The 16,937-nt window shown below is 43.4% G+C and overlaps 1 protein-coding gene across 1 annotated transcript; it reads right to left on the bottom strand.

The window, feature by feature from the left end:
* Positions 1-6,167: 6,167 nt before the first annotated feature.
* On the bottom strand, positions 6,168-16,876 carry PNLDC1 (PARN like ribonuclease domain containing exonuclease 1). Its single transcript, XM_031049811.2, has 18 exons — positions 16,819-16,876; positions 16,640-16,713; positions 15,414-15,447; positions 15,170-15,293; positions 14,377-14,465; positions 14,002-14,102; positions 13,323-13,402; positions 12,211-12,348; positions 11,234-11,303; positions 10,894-10,979; positions 10,619-10,674; positions 9,492-9,559; positions 8,619-8,672; positions 8,368-8,410; positions 7,705-7,804; positions 7,078-7,253; positions 6,819-6,917; positions 6,168-6,267 (listed from the first exon to the last, which is right to left on the bottom strand). The coding sequence occupies exons 1-18, from the start codon at positions 16,866-16,868 to the stop codon at positions 6,195-6,197; spliced, it is 1,515 nt and encodes a 504-aa protein (XP_030905671.2). The 5' UTR covers positions 16,869-16,876; the 3' UTR covers positions 6,168-6,194.
* Between the last annotated feature and the right edge of the window lie 61 nt (positions 16,877-16,937).

Genomic DNA, 16,937 nt, shown 5'->3' with positions numbered 1-16,937 from the left:
GAGCTCTCTTCTGGTCCTGTGTTCCCACTTACTGCAGCACACTAATGATTTACCTCAACTTAGGGAAAAAAAAAAAAAAAGAAATAAAATCACTATATTTTGCTTTGCAAATGTTCTGCTCCTGGGAATTCTGGATTCCAGTGCTGTGCCTGCAGCAGTAGTACTAGTGAAATCTGCTGATTTAACTTTAATGTATTTCATAGGTATGTCTGGACTTTGACCAGCGGAGCCTTCAGCATCCCGTTTGCTTTGTTTTGCAAGTTCTGCAATCAGGAGAGTTGTCTGAGAAGGGAGGCAGCCATGCCTGCGATTCCCTGAGGACCAGAGCAGCCTCAAACAATTGCAACAGCAAGCGTATTCCCTTGTGCCCACAGTTCCTCATTCGAGGGAGCTGAAAAACACAAGAAGCTGCCACAAGGCTCATGCTGTGCCCCAGCAAGAGCAGCTGGGGGGTGGCAGGTGTGGGTGCTGTCAGCACAGAAAAGGAGTCTCAGTGAATGTCTCCTGGCCTACTTTGCTTACAAAAGAAGAAAAGCACTTTGAATTGCAGTACTGATTGGTTATTGTTTTACATCAGTGACATCTACTACTCAGATTTTTCTGAGTCTTTTTGAGTAGTGGAGTATGCAAAGAAGTATAAACAGCATAAAGGGTTTTTGCCATTTCATTCAAAACTCAGAGATCAAATGCACCAGAATAAGGATTTCATCCCAAACTTACTTATTTTTTCCAGTTTTCATAGTCTTATTTTTAAAGAGCAGTGGTAAAGTTTTATTCTTATTTATATACTTTTAAAATGCCCCTGGGCATTCCCTGCTAGCTCTCTAAAAGCAGACTGATAAGGGGTGCTTCGCCTTTGTTGACAGGAGATAACCCTGGACATCCTGCAAAGGTCACAGTGACAGAGCTGAGTACCCAGCCCTTCACAACACATGCACTGAGGCTGTGTCTCAGGGGTCAGGGAGCACAAGCCTGTGACACAACTAACCTCTCCCCTGTTCTGCAGAGTATAAGGAAGCATTGACATTAGCACACCAGTTAGATCCTTGGAGACAAATCACAATGAAATCCATGGCTCATGGAAAATGCAGCCCCTCTTCCCACAATGCACTGAACGTTATCAGCTGTTAGTACCAACCTCTAAAGACAGTCACTGCACAAGATTACTGAGGAAGACTTCACAGCCTTCAGCACAAGCAGGTTTGGAGGGGAGGGGAAACAAGCAGTGGGTGGTGGTGTCAGAACCACAGTGTGAGAGAAACAAAGCATTTTCCATTGGCAAAGAAATGCAGCTTTTGGAAAATTAAAGTGAACTATCTGTTTTCTGCTTTTCTTTTTCAAAACATTGCCCTGTTTTTGTGGTGAAAGCTCCTTGCTACAGGCTATGAGCTCCTCATGTCAGCTGCTCCAGCCCTGTCAACTGTGTCTGATCAGCTGGATGGGCTTAGTGCTGATGTTACAGATTAGAGGGCGAATGTGCAAAACCCTGAGAGAAGTGGTAACCTTCAGGGAGGAGGAAGTGATGTGCAGCTGAAGGTTCCAGAATCTCCAGTGCTTTGTGCAGCAGCAGCCCTGCCTCCTGCTCAGTGTGACCCTGCCATGGGCCAGCAGCCACCAACAGGCATGGCTGATTCCTGCAGCAGTGACATTCAGTAGGGAATGCGTGTGGAGTCAGAGGTGCCAACCAGACTGTACAAGTGTTTGGGAGTCTGAAGCTGGTGACAGGTGCCTGTGGGATTAGGAAGCATTAGCTGCATTCCTGTTCCCCACCACCGAGCTCTTCCTCCCAAGTTACAACACATGTCAGATACTCATCAGTGCAAGCTGTGGAGCAAGAGCATCTCCCCTTCCACAGGGATGCCTCTGGCTGTAGCCAGCCCCTGGACACCCTTTGCCAAGCCCCAGCCCATCCCCTGGGGGCTGCCCAGCTGCTGGAGGATGCAGGACCACAGGGAAGGCCCAGGAGCCCAGCATGTCTCCTGTGGCATTGGTTCCCATGACCCAGTGGCCCTATGGAACAATTACATCAAGCTGCTTCAATCCTGCATCCCAGGGGAGGGGGCAAGTTCTGAGCACTGCAGGCAGCTGTGGGAGCCTCTGGGTTTGCAGATCCTCACATTCATGTAGGGATGGCAGAGCCCATTGTACATGTTCCGTGCACAGCACAAACAAGTTCCAGTGGGTGAGTGGAAGACTGCCTGATTTGGTTACGCTGGCTGCACTTGTTAGCAAGCAGCTTGTTAAACAATGAGAAATTCTAGACAGCGTGAACTTGGTAACCAAAAGCTGGAGGCAAAGAAGACATTTTTAGCAGCATTTAGAGCAAGCCCAGACCATGCTACGAGCTCTGTCTGATCACAACCGCCAAGGTTTATTGGACAGGTAAATTAAGTTTGTATTACTTCAAAATACGGAATGAGGACTGACAATTACTCTCCCCCTGTGTAGGAACACAGGTGAATATCAGGGGTGTCAATGGGTTGGACCAGGTCCAAACTTAGAAATACTGTAGGATTTCCTCAATTTTTGTGTGCCTGCGTGGTGTAAATAACCCATTTTCATGCTGTAAATAGCACTATTGGTTGTTGTTTGTTTGGCTGGTTTTTAAGTGGATGTGGTTCTGCCAGGACACCACACCTTTCTCTTGTATTGTAACTGTTACCTTTTGCAGATGGCCATCTGATAGATATTTTGAAAGCAAGCCTAACTTAGAGCACTGACAGTAGTTTCTTTGCCAACAGACTTGCTATTGCCGTTTTCTTTTAAAGCTTGACTGCAGAAAGTCTTGTCTATGGCTTATCTAAGGTCTATATGGCTTAGCACACTTGCTCTAGAAACGGAACAGTGTCAGTCACTCCTGTGTGAGGAGGCCCTTGGCTGTCCTATACAGAGAGCCACATCTCTATCTTGCTGGTGGTGATACATCTGTCTGTTCATCTGTTCATGTTCACCTTGTTGGGGAGAAGTTGCAAGAGGATTTGACTACTTGCCTGTTAGGATGCCAACGGGAAAGACACGCTTGAATCCCCGCATGCCGACGATCCAGGCCTTGTTCCCCTGCCCAAGCTGCATGGGAGCACTTCAGCATGCAGTGCCTTTCTTCACAGTGAGCAGCCCTTGCCCAAGTACCCCTCAGAGCTGCAAATTCCCCATGCTCCTTCCCTGAAGGGGAGCCCAAAGGCACTCACATGGTGATTGAGGTACTGTTTTTGTTAAAACCACAAACTTCAACAAGGTAGGTTTTGCAGCAAGAGAAAGCACAGATGAGCTGGGTGAGAAACACTGAGCATGACCTTTCCCTCATCCCTCACGCATCCCAGCATAACAACTTTTCTCCACTTTTCATGGCCTTCTACTTTGCAATAAATTTACAGCTCCTCAGGGACGTTTGGCAAAAAAGCTTCCCGTCCGTGACCTCTGCTTGCACGTGTTCTCCTTCCAGTCTCCATCCTTGCTGAGCCTCTGCTTTCTGCCTGCCCCAGCTTGTGCCCTGCAATCACTGTCTTCTGCCCTGAGAGCTCCACGTGTCTCTAGGGTTAAGGCACAGATAAGGTCCTTTAAGCATAAGGAGTATTTTGAGAAATTTGGCTACAACATTTCATGCACTGCCCCTCAATTAATCCTCTGGGAGGGGTTCTCCAATTGTGGGGATCACAGCAGCCAGTGGAGAGGGGCTGCTGGGAAAAGCCATAGGAAGAAGGGATATAAAACCAGAAAATTAAGTCAGATCTACTGCACATGGAGAACAGCACAGACATATGTTGAGAGAGCAGTTGTAGAGCAGGGTTTTCCCATGTTTAGGGCATACAAAGGTCTGAACCAGCTGAACCAGCTGTGGTGCTGTGATACAGCTGAAGGCATTTCAGCTTGTCAGGCTACCTCGCATAAAGGGAGTGAGTGATTCAAGCACTTGGCACCAGGCTGTTTCGCTCAATTCGTCCTGCAAGACATTTGCAACCTTGCCCTTCCAAGATACACCAAGGTTTTAAACTATGATGTGTTATGAGTGAATGCATAATATTAAGAAGAATAATTGATTCACAGTTAGAAAACACAGGAGTATATGAAATTTTCATCTATATAAAAAGAATACTGTGACTTTTAAGAGAGGTAAGCCCTGCTGTCCTCCAGTGCCACTGTGTATCTGCCATATCAGCACTGAAGCCATGAGAAGCAAAAATGAAGGAATATTTAAGATAGCATCGCCTTTTCCCTGCCTTCTCCCCAGAGCAAGGATGTTCCCTCAAGCCCCACATATTTAATCTTGAACATGTCAAATAAAATCATCATATTAAAAATCTAATTGTTTTTGGAATAGATATATTGTTATCTGCAGTGCTCCATCTGCAGGGATATACTTTCAATGCACACCTTCGCAACTTGAATTCTAATGTCTTGTTTCATTGAAGATTAGAATCACCTTTTGAAGCCTTGCAGCTGAAGTACCAGTGTCTCACAGTGTTGAGAAGCAGGTGTGCTGTAACTGCTGTGAGGGACTTCGCTGTGGTTTATCATTGTCATAGGTTTGATTTTCTCATTAACCTGTCCATCTTCAGAGCCAGAGTTACAAGGCAGGTTCCACCACCCTAAGATGGCTTCACCAGAGTCAGAAGTACTCCTTGCTCCTTGCAGAAGACACACAGGAACAGGCATAACCTGAACTACTTCTTATACTTTCAACTTGTAACAAGTCCATATTCTGGAGCAGAAGCAAGAGCTGAGGTTGAAATAGCCAGATTGGCATGTTCAGGGATGCTTTACCTTGATCTGCAGCCTCTCACAGAAACTTGCAAATCTGCTCCCACAGCTAGAAGCTGCTGGTAAGACTAGCCCCCAGCTATCCATTTTCATGGGAATTGAGTGTAGTATGTCTGATTGATTAACTGACAGATCTCTTTAAAAGGTTCTGGACAGCAAGTGATCTACACAACACACAAAGCCTGTGCTCTCCTTGACATAAAGGGAGTGTCTAATGGTGCTAAAAAGACAAAAAATCATTACAAAATAAACAGGGAGATACTTACACTGGCAGCTGAAAGAACACTGTAACACAGAACCCCATCGCTGAAGGGGTTACTATAAAGAAATGAAAAAGATCACCAAAAAACTCAGTTACTTGTCTGGCTAGGAGCTGGCTTGTGAAATCAGAGCTGTAAACCACAAACTGTGCAGAACTCAAGAGCCATGTCTGAAGACACACTGCCCTTTTCTCCTGGAGAGCAGCAAACAATTAGCAGTAAGGAGCACATGATCTTGGGGCACACCGCAGTACTGTGCTGCTGCGCAATACCCTGCTGCTGCTTTAAGGTGGCCTGAAGCAACTCCCATCTTCAACTAAAAGCAGATTCTACACATTAGATGATCACAGGGCCCATCCAGTTAGGTCTGATTGATGAAATCTAGGGATTATTATTTGCAAACCATGGATCAGGAAGCTGTTTTTGAGAAGGAAATTACTAAGAAAGATTGCTGAAGACCATAGTCCCCAGCCTGACAAATATTCCAGCTCTGTCAGAGAAACTGATCAACAAAGTATGCCCCATGGTATTTTTGGATAAAGGACTGATCACATGCTGTGCACTGGAAGGAAACAGCAGTGTGTGCCAACTCACCTGACCTGGATGTATTATACAGATTGGAAGCTGATAAATTCCACTTATCTGTGTCTACCCTCAGCTATGCTGCCAGTGAAAATACCTCTGCATGACACCAACAGCACTGCAGATTATTTACTACTCCCCAGAATCTTCCGTGAGCCCCAAGAGTAGTTTATTCATCAACCCTGCACATTTTCATTTGGCAAACAGTGACATTTCCCCTGCTTTACAACTGAAGCTAAAATAGCCTCTTTCATTTCGTAACTTCCCAGACTTCATCAGAAATGTGTTTTATGCAGCAGCACAAGCACTGGGAGCAAACTGGGGTTATGAATAGCTGTCAAGAACCAACAGAGGATCAAAGTAAATTAGTTATTGAAAGAAGCACATCTCCGTCTTCAGGGAGGACTATACTTTGAAAAAATGAAAAAATACAACAAATTGAAAACTGGCACATCCTCTTTGAAAACACATTTCCAAGAAAGCAATTAAAACCACCATTGATAGCTTTGCTTTAAACATAATTTATTTAATGAAATGAAACAAAACAAACCATAAACAAAGACAAGAAGTTCCTCATGTCACATCTGTAAGGCTTTAGAACCAGCAGCGAGGAGCTCCTCCAAGTACAAAGGCCAAGAGAGACCACAGTGCCACAACACCAGAGACTCTAAAGGGCAAGAATAATAAAATGCTGTTAGGCTACTTGTATTTAGAGCTTAATTTTGTTCTTACTAAGCACCGAGATTGTTTTCCAAACTGTGTCAGGACAGAAGTTCACCCTGCATGAGCACTGCTGTCATCACCTTATGAGAGGGGTGCACTTGAAATCTGGAATCGTCTCCTACTATTGAACTGTCATCTCTGCTGTAAAAAAATAAAAACCACATCCATCCCACCCCTGGGAGACCCTGCCTCTCTCTCCTCAAACTTCTTAGCACCAGCACTACAACTACAGACCATTAAAATAACCCTCTGTCCATAACGGCAGCACATACATAGTTTTGTGCTATCTATGGGCTAACATTCACCAGTTAATCTGGATGAAGAAGTGCTGTTGCCCAGGGCTGAAACCTCCCAGGTCTGCTCCTGAACCCCTTGTTCTCCTGGGAGGCTGGCAGAAGAACAGTGATCAAGAGCACAGGGTGCTGCTGTGCCAGGGCCAGGCATCCCAAAATGAATACTTTTCCCCTCCCGGTTCCTGTGGTGCCCGGTACTCACTGCAGCAGGCAGTTCACGCCCGGAGAGTGCCTCCAGTGGCGATAGACGGAAATCCGCAGGTGAGGGTGATGTTTATAACCTCGCAGAACAAGCCTGACTCTGCAATGAAAGCAATGTGATGAGCTGCAGCTTGCAAGCTGCTTATAACATCTCACAGCTCAGGACAGGAATCTCTTAGAGTTGTCACAACAGATGCAGGGTGGGATGAAGGTTTGTATGAAAGGCTCAAGGGACAAAATAAGACTTTACAGTCACTTACTGCTTAAATTTATCAGAAAGCAGAAGAAACTGGTTCTTTGAAAGCCGCCTGACATCAAAGCGACAAAGAGCTTTGAACTCCTGGTAAATCTGCCTTTCGTTCAGCCCTGGACAGCCTCGGACATGGACAACCAGGAGAGGGGGATGGTGGCAGGGAACATCTTCCCCGGAAAAATTCTGGAAAATGGACAATACTGAGACATACTTGAGTTCAGAAATACTACAGAAGCACTACTGATATAAACAGGGAACATTTAAAACATGGTACATAAATAAGACAGGTTCTACAACACAGCTGCTGCTGTTGTAAGATAACAGTTCTTTTTGTCTCAGGATTCTTTTAAACGTCAGTCATAAAAGCAAACAGTCACCATTAATGAGAACCCACACGAGAATCAGCAAAGCAAGCTGACTAATGCCATCTTACAGGATAGCAATATAAATACATTTCAAAAGCTGAAATTCAGCTCATTTGCCACTTTGAAAGGTCAGTTTTGTCACTTGTATGACAACTTCTGCCAAAGTAGGCCCAGGCACTGGTGGATTTTTCTCCTCAAATGAAGCCATCAACTAGGTTACTGACCTACACACCCCCCAGACTGGTCACAGACCTGCCGTTCATACGCACAATGCTTGAAACACCGCCTCGGATGAAATTCACTTTGTTCAGGTACTTGGCTAACACGGAGAGATACTGAGGGAAAGAGGGATCAGCCTCCACTGCACCGCTACATCAGAAAACAAAATGGAACAGAGGTTTGTTTCTGGAGTGCTGCACAGCATCTCTGGAGCAAGAGCTCCCAAAGCAGCTCTTTAACTAGTGACAAAATAGGTGTTTCAGATCCTGGGATCCTGTACAGAAGTCAGAAAGCTGCAAGCAAAGGGAAGGGATTTGAAAAGTTGCCTCTTAGAAACTTAACTGAAGGCACTGAATCACACAGATATCAAAAATGGGAACTAACGGAAAATGATTTGACCCTTACCCAAGTGAACTGAACTCGAGACAACCAGTTCAAGGGTAAAGGGGTCACAGTGCCATTTCCCAACCTCCGCACCACCGCATGGCCCCTGATTTAATTTTTAAAATGTCAGCTTTGACATAAAGCTACTACTTTCAGATATATAAAATAAAAATCTAATTAGGACAGTAACATTTCCAGTAACACTTTCTCTCATCCAAAAGAAAAGCCAGCCTTCAAAACAAAAAGTCAGCCAGAGCGAACTGACGATTCTTTCCCATAGGACCCATCCATATAACGCAATTTTCAGTAAGCATTTAAACATCACTCACTCTGTGGATGTGCACAGTAGCAAATGGGCTGACTTCAGAAGAACTAGGAGGAGGAATAATGAGATGGCATTAGAACAAAGCTAGAGAAACATAACTAAACAAACAGAAAGCAAAAACTCAAGTGCAGCTAAGTTACTAAGAGCAACAGACTCCATAAACAAACATTTCTTAGCATGCAATGGAGCTGCAGAGCCGGAAAGGTATTTCTGAGTCCCAACACAAACTGAATAGGTGTTGAAGAGGCATTTTACCTGAACCACAGAGAAATGCATCATAGCCTGCCTCGTGAGGTGATTTCTTCTCAGCTGTAAGGGCCCAACAAAACCAAAAAAGAGTAAATACCTTTAGCACACTGTGGAAACTACCCCACTGCAGAGTCCTAACATTTGTAAGATCCACTGTTTGGTTTTGGAGTTGCGTTCTCCTGTCCTCAGCTGTTTCCTTCCTCACCTTGAGACCTTTACACCCTATAGAAAGTCTATGCTTCTACCATGCATTTTAAAGTTATACCAACAGAAAGGCAGCAGTTACATGAATGCCTGAAAAGCTTAGCAAGATGCACATTAGAAACTTTATGAAGATCTAAACTAAATTGTGCTGCATGTGTTATCAATGCCATGGAAAGCATTTCAAAACACAAGGAGGCCTTGTGTTTTGTGTTGCCATGAGAAGTCAAGAAATGCCTGCCTTGCAGGCAGTATCACACCATGTACTGAACACAATCTCCCGCACACACAACACTACTAACCCTGCACATGAGCCACCAAGCTCCTGCAACTTCCCAACCATTAACTCCCACTATTGTCCATTCTAGGACCACTGTTTTCAATCTCCCCTCACCCCTTAGAAGGGCTATCAATGCTTCAAAGCCACAAGTCAGGCTCAGTTCAGCCCAACTTAGTGTAAATGCCATTTGTGCTAGCAGGACCGTGGAAGCCTGCCCCACATTACCCATGGCAGCTACCAGGGATACACAGAACATTTTGTGAACCCAGACAAAAATGCATATGTGCAAATTCAGGGAGACATACTGGCACTCACTCGTGGTTTGCATGTGAACATCCAGACTGTAAAACAAACCCCTTTTTAGCTACTTGATTTTGAAGACTTGCTTAAAAACATACCGTATCTTGAGCAGTCAGTTGCAAGAGCTATCTCAGGGCACAGTGAATCCTTGGGATTTAGGTTGCTGCTGAAGACAAGTGGATGTGTAAGAAATTTTTCTTTCTTCAGTATGTTAGAGACAAGTTAGTGTTCTCTAATGAGAAATGAGAAATGAGCCACAGCTTCATTTCAGGAAAAGCTACTGAAGACTTTAAAAGGAACTTTGTTAGCTTCCTATGAAAAGGCTAAAAGATACTTAGATGAATAGTATCTACCAGTTTTCTTCCTGAAAACTAACTCCTAAACATTTCCTCACTCTCTTCCCACAGTCAAATCTTCTAAGCAGCAAATTTGCTGCAACTGTAAGCAAAAAAAATGTGATCAGAACTAAAAAAAAAAAATCAAATCAAAACTCCAAGGAAAGGGATTAAGTAGATGGTCCTATTTGAATAGGGAACTCTGGAAGATAGATTAATAAACAGATATCCCCGGAATGACTGAAATAAAAGAAAGAACAAGCAAGCATAAGACCTCTGAGACTCTTCAGTCTGAAAACAAATACACACACACACACACACACACAAAAACCCCACAAACCCACCTCAAAATCACAGTACTTTTTTCATAAGCACTGATTTTACATCTCCTTCTTAGGAGTAAACAGGCAAAATAAGAGAGAACTCTACCACATCACAGCTAAACTAATGAGATATACTATCTGCTATTGTTCTCCATCTGAACACTATTTAGTTACTGCTTTGGGATCAGTGCAGCCCTTTCTTGGGAGCTGGCATTTGAAATTGGGGTGTATTTTCACAGAGAACTGAAACTCACTCATTTCATTTCATAACACAACATAAGTAACATCCAGGTCCAAAGTTGTATGTAAGGGTATCTCCTAGGCAAACTTGTGACCAGTGAGTTAATGGTGGAATGATACCAGAAATGACTTAGAACAAATAATTTACTCCACAATTACTTCATAAGAAAAGATGTGCAAATATTTTGCTCTTAAATTTAGAAAAACAAGAAACAAGCTGAAAAACGTGGGAGGAGGGAAAGTATGAACATATGAAATTACTGACTTAGAAATATCATTCCCAAGAAAACGAAGGGTTTGCTGAAGGCCTTATAGCCCACCACTTACCTGCACAAAACTGCATACACCTCCGTAAGACTAGATACCCAAGGAAACTGACATTTCTGTAAGAGAAGAACATGTTAGAAAACCAATCAAGACAGACCTAGTAGTAAGTGAGCTCATTTACTGTTACTACCAATTCATCAAATGAGATGTAAAAATCAGAATGCCTCAGGGCAACAGAGAACAGTTCTGTAACCATAGGACACTAAGAAAAGACATGCTCTCTTCTGGGTGAAAGACAAGCTTTAATTCCAAACCAAAAGACCTTTCCATCTTACCTTCCATATGGATTTTGTTACAGTCTTGGTGTCTAATAGGACAGGAAACAGGTTGTGAATGTTCCTTTTAAACTCCTCATAGCTTTCTGAAAGCAAAGCACATGTGGAGAAAGACATCATAAAAAACTGGGGAAAAGCCAATGGTACTGCAAATGAGTAAGAGAGGTGAAGTCAGAGGAACAGTGCACCACTCCAGCAGTTAAGAGCTCAGAAAAGGCAACTAGTGCTACTGCTTGCTAAGTGCTGTGGGTGGCTGGGGTGATGAGTTGCCATTGTTCTTACTGTCCTATCCACGCTGCAAAGGCAGCAGCCTAGGGAGAGCAGCTATGTGCAGCATTACCTGGAAGGGGCTTGTAGAACTTGTCATGAAGATGCATAAGGTCCATGAGCATGTTGTGTCCCACCAGAGGCTACAAGAAAAACAAACATAACAGCCCATTGGAGCATATTTTTGAAGAGAGGTCTGAGATAACCAACTTTAGACATGCTCAGCAGGCTGCAGTGCTCACAGGACTACTGCTTTCAGGAGATGAGACCTGTAGACTCTCTGATGAGGGTGTTTGCTCAGCAGCATTCTATTTTCAGTGGATGTAAGGAGTTAGGTGGATTCTCAGTTCAGCTGAGCACTGTTAAAGTCTTCCATCAATCAGATTTTTAGGCTCACTCACAAGGGCAGGTACAACCTATGCACATCATCCATAGTCTCCTGAAGCTGAAATTCATCTAACAATCTCCATACAGAACATAACAATTGCCACGTGTAATCACACTAATCACATGTAATCATCTAATAATCTCCATACAGAACATAACAATTGCCACATGTAATCACACTAATGTCCAGTAAACTAATCTGTCACATGCTGAAAAGCATAACTTGCCCAAAAGGCAAGAATCTGCTCAAGTTTCTTCGATGGTAACTCATGCTGTGTAACACAAGGATTTTCAACATTGCATACTCCTGTATTTTCTCAAGTGAATCAAGAACCACACTGCAGAATGGGTTCTGGCTCCCTCTACCCTGGCTGCATTTGGTTTGCAGAATGAGTAGAAAAGTAACAGGGAAATCTAGTGTTTGGATCCACAATTATAAGCATGCTTTGGGAGTGGGATCTGGTCAGTAAGATGTAGTGTTTAATAGTCATTTTTTTTCAACAGGACTGCAATCTAAGAATTCATCTCAGTTTTACTAACAAGAGAATGATCATACTGAATTACTTGAGTCACTTATTAGAAATTACTACTTTATCTTCTATCATCCTTCTACATCCACCAAAAACCAAGCTAAAAAGTGACAAAAGGGATAAGCCATTTTACCTTCTTGGCTTGAACAAGTATCTGGAAGAGGTTGGTGAAGCCCCTGGCAGACAGGAGAATGAGCTCCTTCTGGCAGCAGTCAAAAGGAGAGTTCTCCAGAAGCTGACGACGCTGGGGACTCACTTTTTTCACCATTACCTGAAAAGAGCAGTCATTGGGTATCCCAGCCTAGTGTCAGCTACTTGCATGTACACTGCTTACTGGCATTCAGTAATGCTGAGGACAGATTCAGCATCCAGGCTACACAGAATGAAGAAACAGTGCATCCCCTGGGACCTCAGCACTGTCCCACTTCTCTTCCATATGGAGATCACATGGAAGTGCTCCAGCAATAAAAGGGCTGTCTTATTAATGCTTCTCTTGTTAGAAGGATGGTTCCTACCACAGGTTTTTCTGGAGCACAACTAATAAAATTCAGTTTAACTTGACACCAATGCAGTAAGTTCATGGCACAAAACCAAGAAATGAACAGCAATCAAAAAAACCAAACCAAGTCCCCAAAGGCTTATGCTTCAGTGAGAAAACCAGGTAAACCTGTCACTCTGCTGACACTGGTTACCAGACAAAGATAATGTTATTATAAGCAACTGCCTGGTATCATACGTGATATTGTGAGAAGTCCATAGCCATAGGTTTAATTCAGAAAATATTGCACCAAACATAAAATAGCAACAGTCAATAGCAAAACAGCAAGCTATGAAACAGACTTTCCAAAAGTCTTCAAAGCAGCTACATGGCAGAAGGCAGCAAAAGGAAAACCACAATAAAAGGCTAAAACCTGTACATTCTTGTGGAGGTATTGAAGGAGAGATCTAACAAAGTCTAGAGGCACAGGAAGGGTCCCTCCAGGAGTGCCTGAAGGACACGTACTTTCAGCTCAAGGCATTCTGTGGCTACAGGACAAACAGATACCAAAGGTACTGTTTTCTGGATCCCTTTTCTTGGGATCCTACAATCAACACTCCCAAGACATTCCTTATTCATTGTTTTCTCCTCCTCCTGGACCTTATTAAAAGCATATGCAACATTTAGGAGTCCCTGCAAGAACACCAGTCCTATCAGTCTGGATAGAAACCATTTTTCCAAAAGATCCACACACATTTCCATCTCACCTTCTTTATTCCAAGAGGCTGTGTCCAAGCATTTTGGAGAGCCTGTCTCAGAAGCAGCTGAACTTCAAGCATCTGATAGCCTGAAACCAAAGGAAAACAAAAAATGCACAGTGAGAATTTCAGAAATACCTCAGCTCCACTGTCAGACTCCAGAAAGCTAGAACAGGTGGCGAGTAGCCTGTTTATTCCCACTGGCATACATATTTCACCATGGGGCTCTTGTTGCTCTACATATGTGGAAACTAACCTTGAAGGGAGACCTGCCTTTCCCTTCTCCAAGGCTAAGGCAGCAAACAAAAAACATCAGCCAGGATTTAAACAAGTCAAAAGTTGTCCTGATTCAGCGCAATTACAAACCCTCCAGGTGCTGCTCTGTAGAAGCACAAAATGGAAATAACCACAAAGCATGCTCCAAGCACTTAGACATCCACTGCCACTACAGGAAGAACCACTGTCCCAATGGAGCAGAAAAGCAGAGCCCAGAGATGAATGCCTGACAGGAACTGAGGTGTAGACAGGGGCACAAGAGATGCAAAGGCAGGATGAACACTGGTGCTTTCCGTCTTAACAGAGCAGTTTAACAGAACAGGCAGCAAAGGACAGTAGCACATCAGGGGTTCAGAAGTGATGAAGCCACTCAGAGCCAACAGGTGCCTAAGGGAGGCACCCTGTTTCATACCACTCAGATCCTGCAGAATCATAGTCTCTTCTTCCTCTGCTGCAGCTATCCAACAGGTCACTTCATCAATAGCTTTCTTCAGCACATCCCTGTCCACAGCACTAGAGCAGGACCAGGAGGAAAGAGAAAACTCTTTACAGATGGAGCCTTGTTCCTTGCTGTGGGAATCCAAGAGCATCATTTAACAACAGTCACCCAAATTCTCCAGACTGTATCCTGTGATCTCAATCTTCCTTTAGAGGGACCACAGCATGCTGGAACAGCTACAGCAAGGCCTTTGGGACAATAGCCTTTAATATTTCTACAAAAGGTGATTTGAGCAAAGGTGAATTGCCAATACAGTACTGAGGGGCCACCTCTCTGAGGGGCACTCACCTGCTCACTTTCCTGCTACCCTCTAAGAGATGCTGGTTAAGGATCTTCTCTTGTGCCTCATTCATATACGGAATTCCATCTTTGAGGAACTGAAGGGTGGAAAAAATGCCAGGTTGGTTACTCTCCCCTGGACTTTCTTGTAGTAAATTAGAGAACAGTAGGTGAGCCAGGTCCAAAACTGGCATACACTTGGGTGATGCAGATGTTCCTCATTCTCAGACTATCCTCTCCAAAAATACAAACTGTAGGTAATCCAAGCTGCATTCTTACATAAAGGAACACATGTTTATTTATGGAGGGAAGGATTTTTGTTAAGTGTAATCATTCTTTTCTGCTCTGCTTTTACCTTTCCTTTAATGAGATACCTCAAGTGTTGAAATACCACAATACTTCCTGTCCAAAACTGCTAAGCAGTGCTGTTTCATGATGACACAGTCTAAATTTTATGGACAATGTGACAATACTTAAAAAACATATAAACCAAGACTTCCCTATCTTCAGTGCTAGTAAAGACTCCCCCTGAGGTAAGTTTAGTAAGTCTTCAGATCACCAGAGACAAGTTTTCTTTTTTTTTTGAGGTGAGGAAATGCCTTAGCCTGACAAAGATGAGATTATTGCTTCTATGCCAGTTCAGAAAAACCAGCACGTACTCTCCCTGTTGATAATGAGCATTCATACTTTAGCAAGATCCCATTTACCCCAGAAATGCAGCATTTAGGGATATTAATCCTAATTTCTCCTGTAATCACACAGACTTCCTCTGTTCTAGATTTCTGGCAGAGAGATTACATACCTTATTATAGTCAAAGCCATAATGAGACAGGAACTGAATGCTAGATGCAGAGAGGGTAAATTCGACATCTGTAACTCCCCATGTTGAGGGAAAGAGAAAGAAGTTGTATGAATGCACCACATACCTACAATGAAAAGAAAAATCTCTCTAGAAAATTGTTAATGGAAGTAACTCCTCCCAAGAGTGAGAATAAAATCTCAAGTGCACTGTCTTCATTGTAACAGAAAACTGCTTTTTAACTTACTTGTTTGAACTTTCATTTGAGAATATTGCCAGCCCTGCAAGAGAGAAACCTCTGTTGAAATGGCAATGTTTAGCTGGATGTCTTGAAGATTAGGTAAGGGATGTGGGGATCCCCTGATGGAGTGCATGTTTTCTGTTCACTGATGGCACAGTGCAAACCATTAACAGTATTAACTGCCAGGCCACTCCCCAGCTCCCTGAGAGCTGAACAGGGACAAACTTTCAGTGCTAAGTGGGAAAATGAGTCAAGCCCAACTAAATAGCAAATAAATTGACCAATGGGTGAGAACAGGTGATTTGGTGATGAAAATCTCCCACTATGCATACAAGGTCTGTGGGTCCAGCTACATTATAGAAGCATCTGGAAGGAGCTAGGCACCACAAAGGACAGAAACATGGTTTTTACTACTTAGGCTTTGGGGGTTGGGTTTGTTTGTTTGGGGTTATTTCCCTATTATTCTCCAAGAAACACACTAGTGGTAGGACAAAGGGTAACACCTTTAAACTGAGTGCAGATTTAGATTAGATATTAAGAAGAAATTTTTCACTATGAGGTTGGTGAGACACTGGCACAGGTTGCCCAGAGAAGCTGTGGCTGCCCCATCCCTGGTAGTGTTCAAGGCCAGGTTGGACTTGGGCTTGGGGCAACCTGGTGTAGTGTAAGGTGTCCCTGCTCATGGCAGAGGGTTTGGAACTGGACAAGTTTTAAGGTGCCTTCCAACCCAAACCATTTAGTGATTCTATGAAGATCTTACATATCCTAAAGCTTTGAACAGTATTTTAAACAGTTTTGGAGCTAATTTCTTGGCCTCTAACTGGTTCTTAACTATCAATAACCCTCTAGCACCACTACAGGGCCATTCTTGTGGTTTTGGATTGGGTTTTTTGTTTTTTTTTTCATTACTTTAGGAATATAGACACAACTTTGAACAGGAACTCCTGTCATCTACTTCTTGCTTGCATCCTGTTTTAAAAACCCTGTATTTGTACCTGTAATCTTCAAATATTAACTCTAGACAAGCAAAAAATATATGGCCCACCTGGCTTTCCATTATTTACAATATCAAAAAGGTGATAGTATTAAGCATCAGAAATAGGGAATGCAGCAAACGAATGCCTTTGTGAGGAGTGAATTAAGACCACAGCTACCTGCAGGACCTGACAGCTGGCAAAAGGCCAGTTACCACTGAGATCTCAGGTCATTGTCTGTGTCAGAGCAGCACTTACCAAGCTGAGTAACGGTGAAGTGCTGCACACTCTGCTTGGCCTTCAGGTACCGCTCCACAGGGGAATCAAACAGGCTAGGGACAGAACAAGAACTGGGGGAAAGGTTTGCAACAACAGAGGTACCTCACACAGAGGTAGAGCAGCAAACATCCCTCCCATTTGAAGTCTACCAGCTTTACCTGAGCTTGTCATTTTGTGGGGAAGCTGAATATAAGCCAGTAAACTCCATATCGAAGGCTGTTGAGGTAGAAAGAACACATACACACACACAAAACCCCCCACTATACATCAAAATGAA

Source organism: Melopsittacus undulatus, chromosome 3 (assembly GCF_012275295.1).
Source record: "Melopsittacus undulatus isolate bMelUnd1 chromosome 3, bMelUnd1.mat.Z, whole genome shotgun sequence".
NCBI classification, from domain to species: domain Eukaryota; kingdom Metazoa; phylum Chordata; class Aves; order Psittaciformes; family Psittaculidae; genus Melopsittacus; species Melopsittacus undulatus.
The sequence above is the reverse complement of the archived record's forward strand: the minus strand, read 5'-3'. Positions and strand labels throughout refer to the sequence as shown.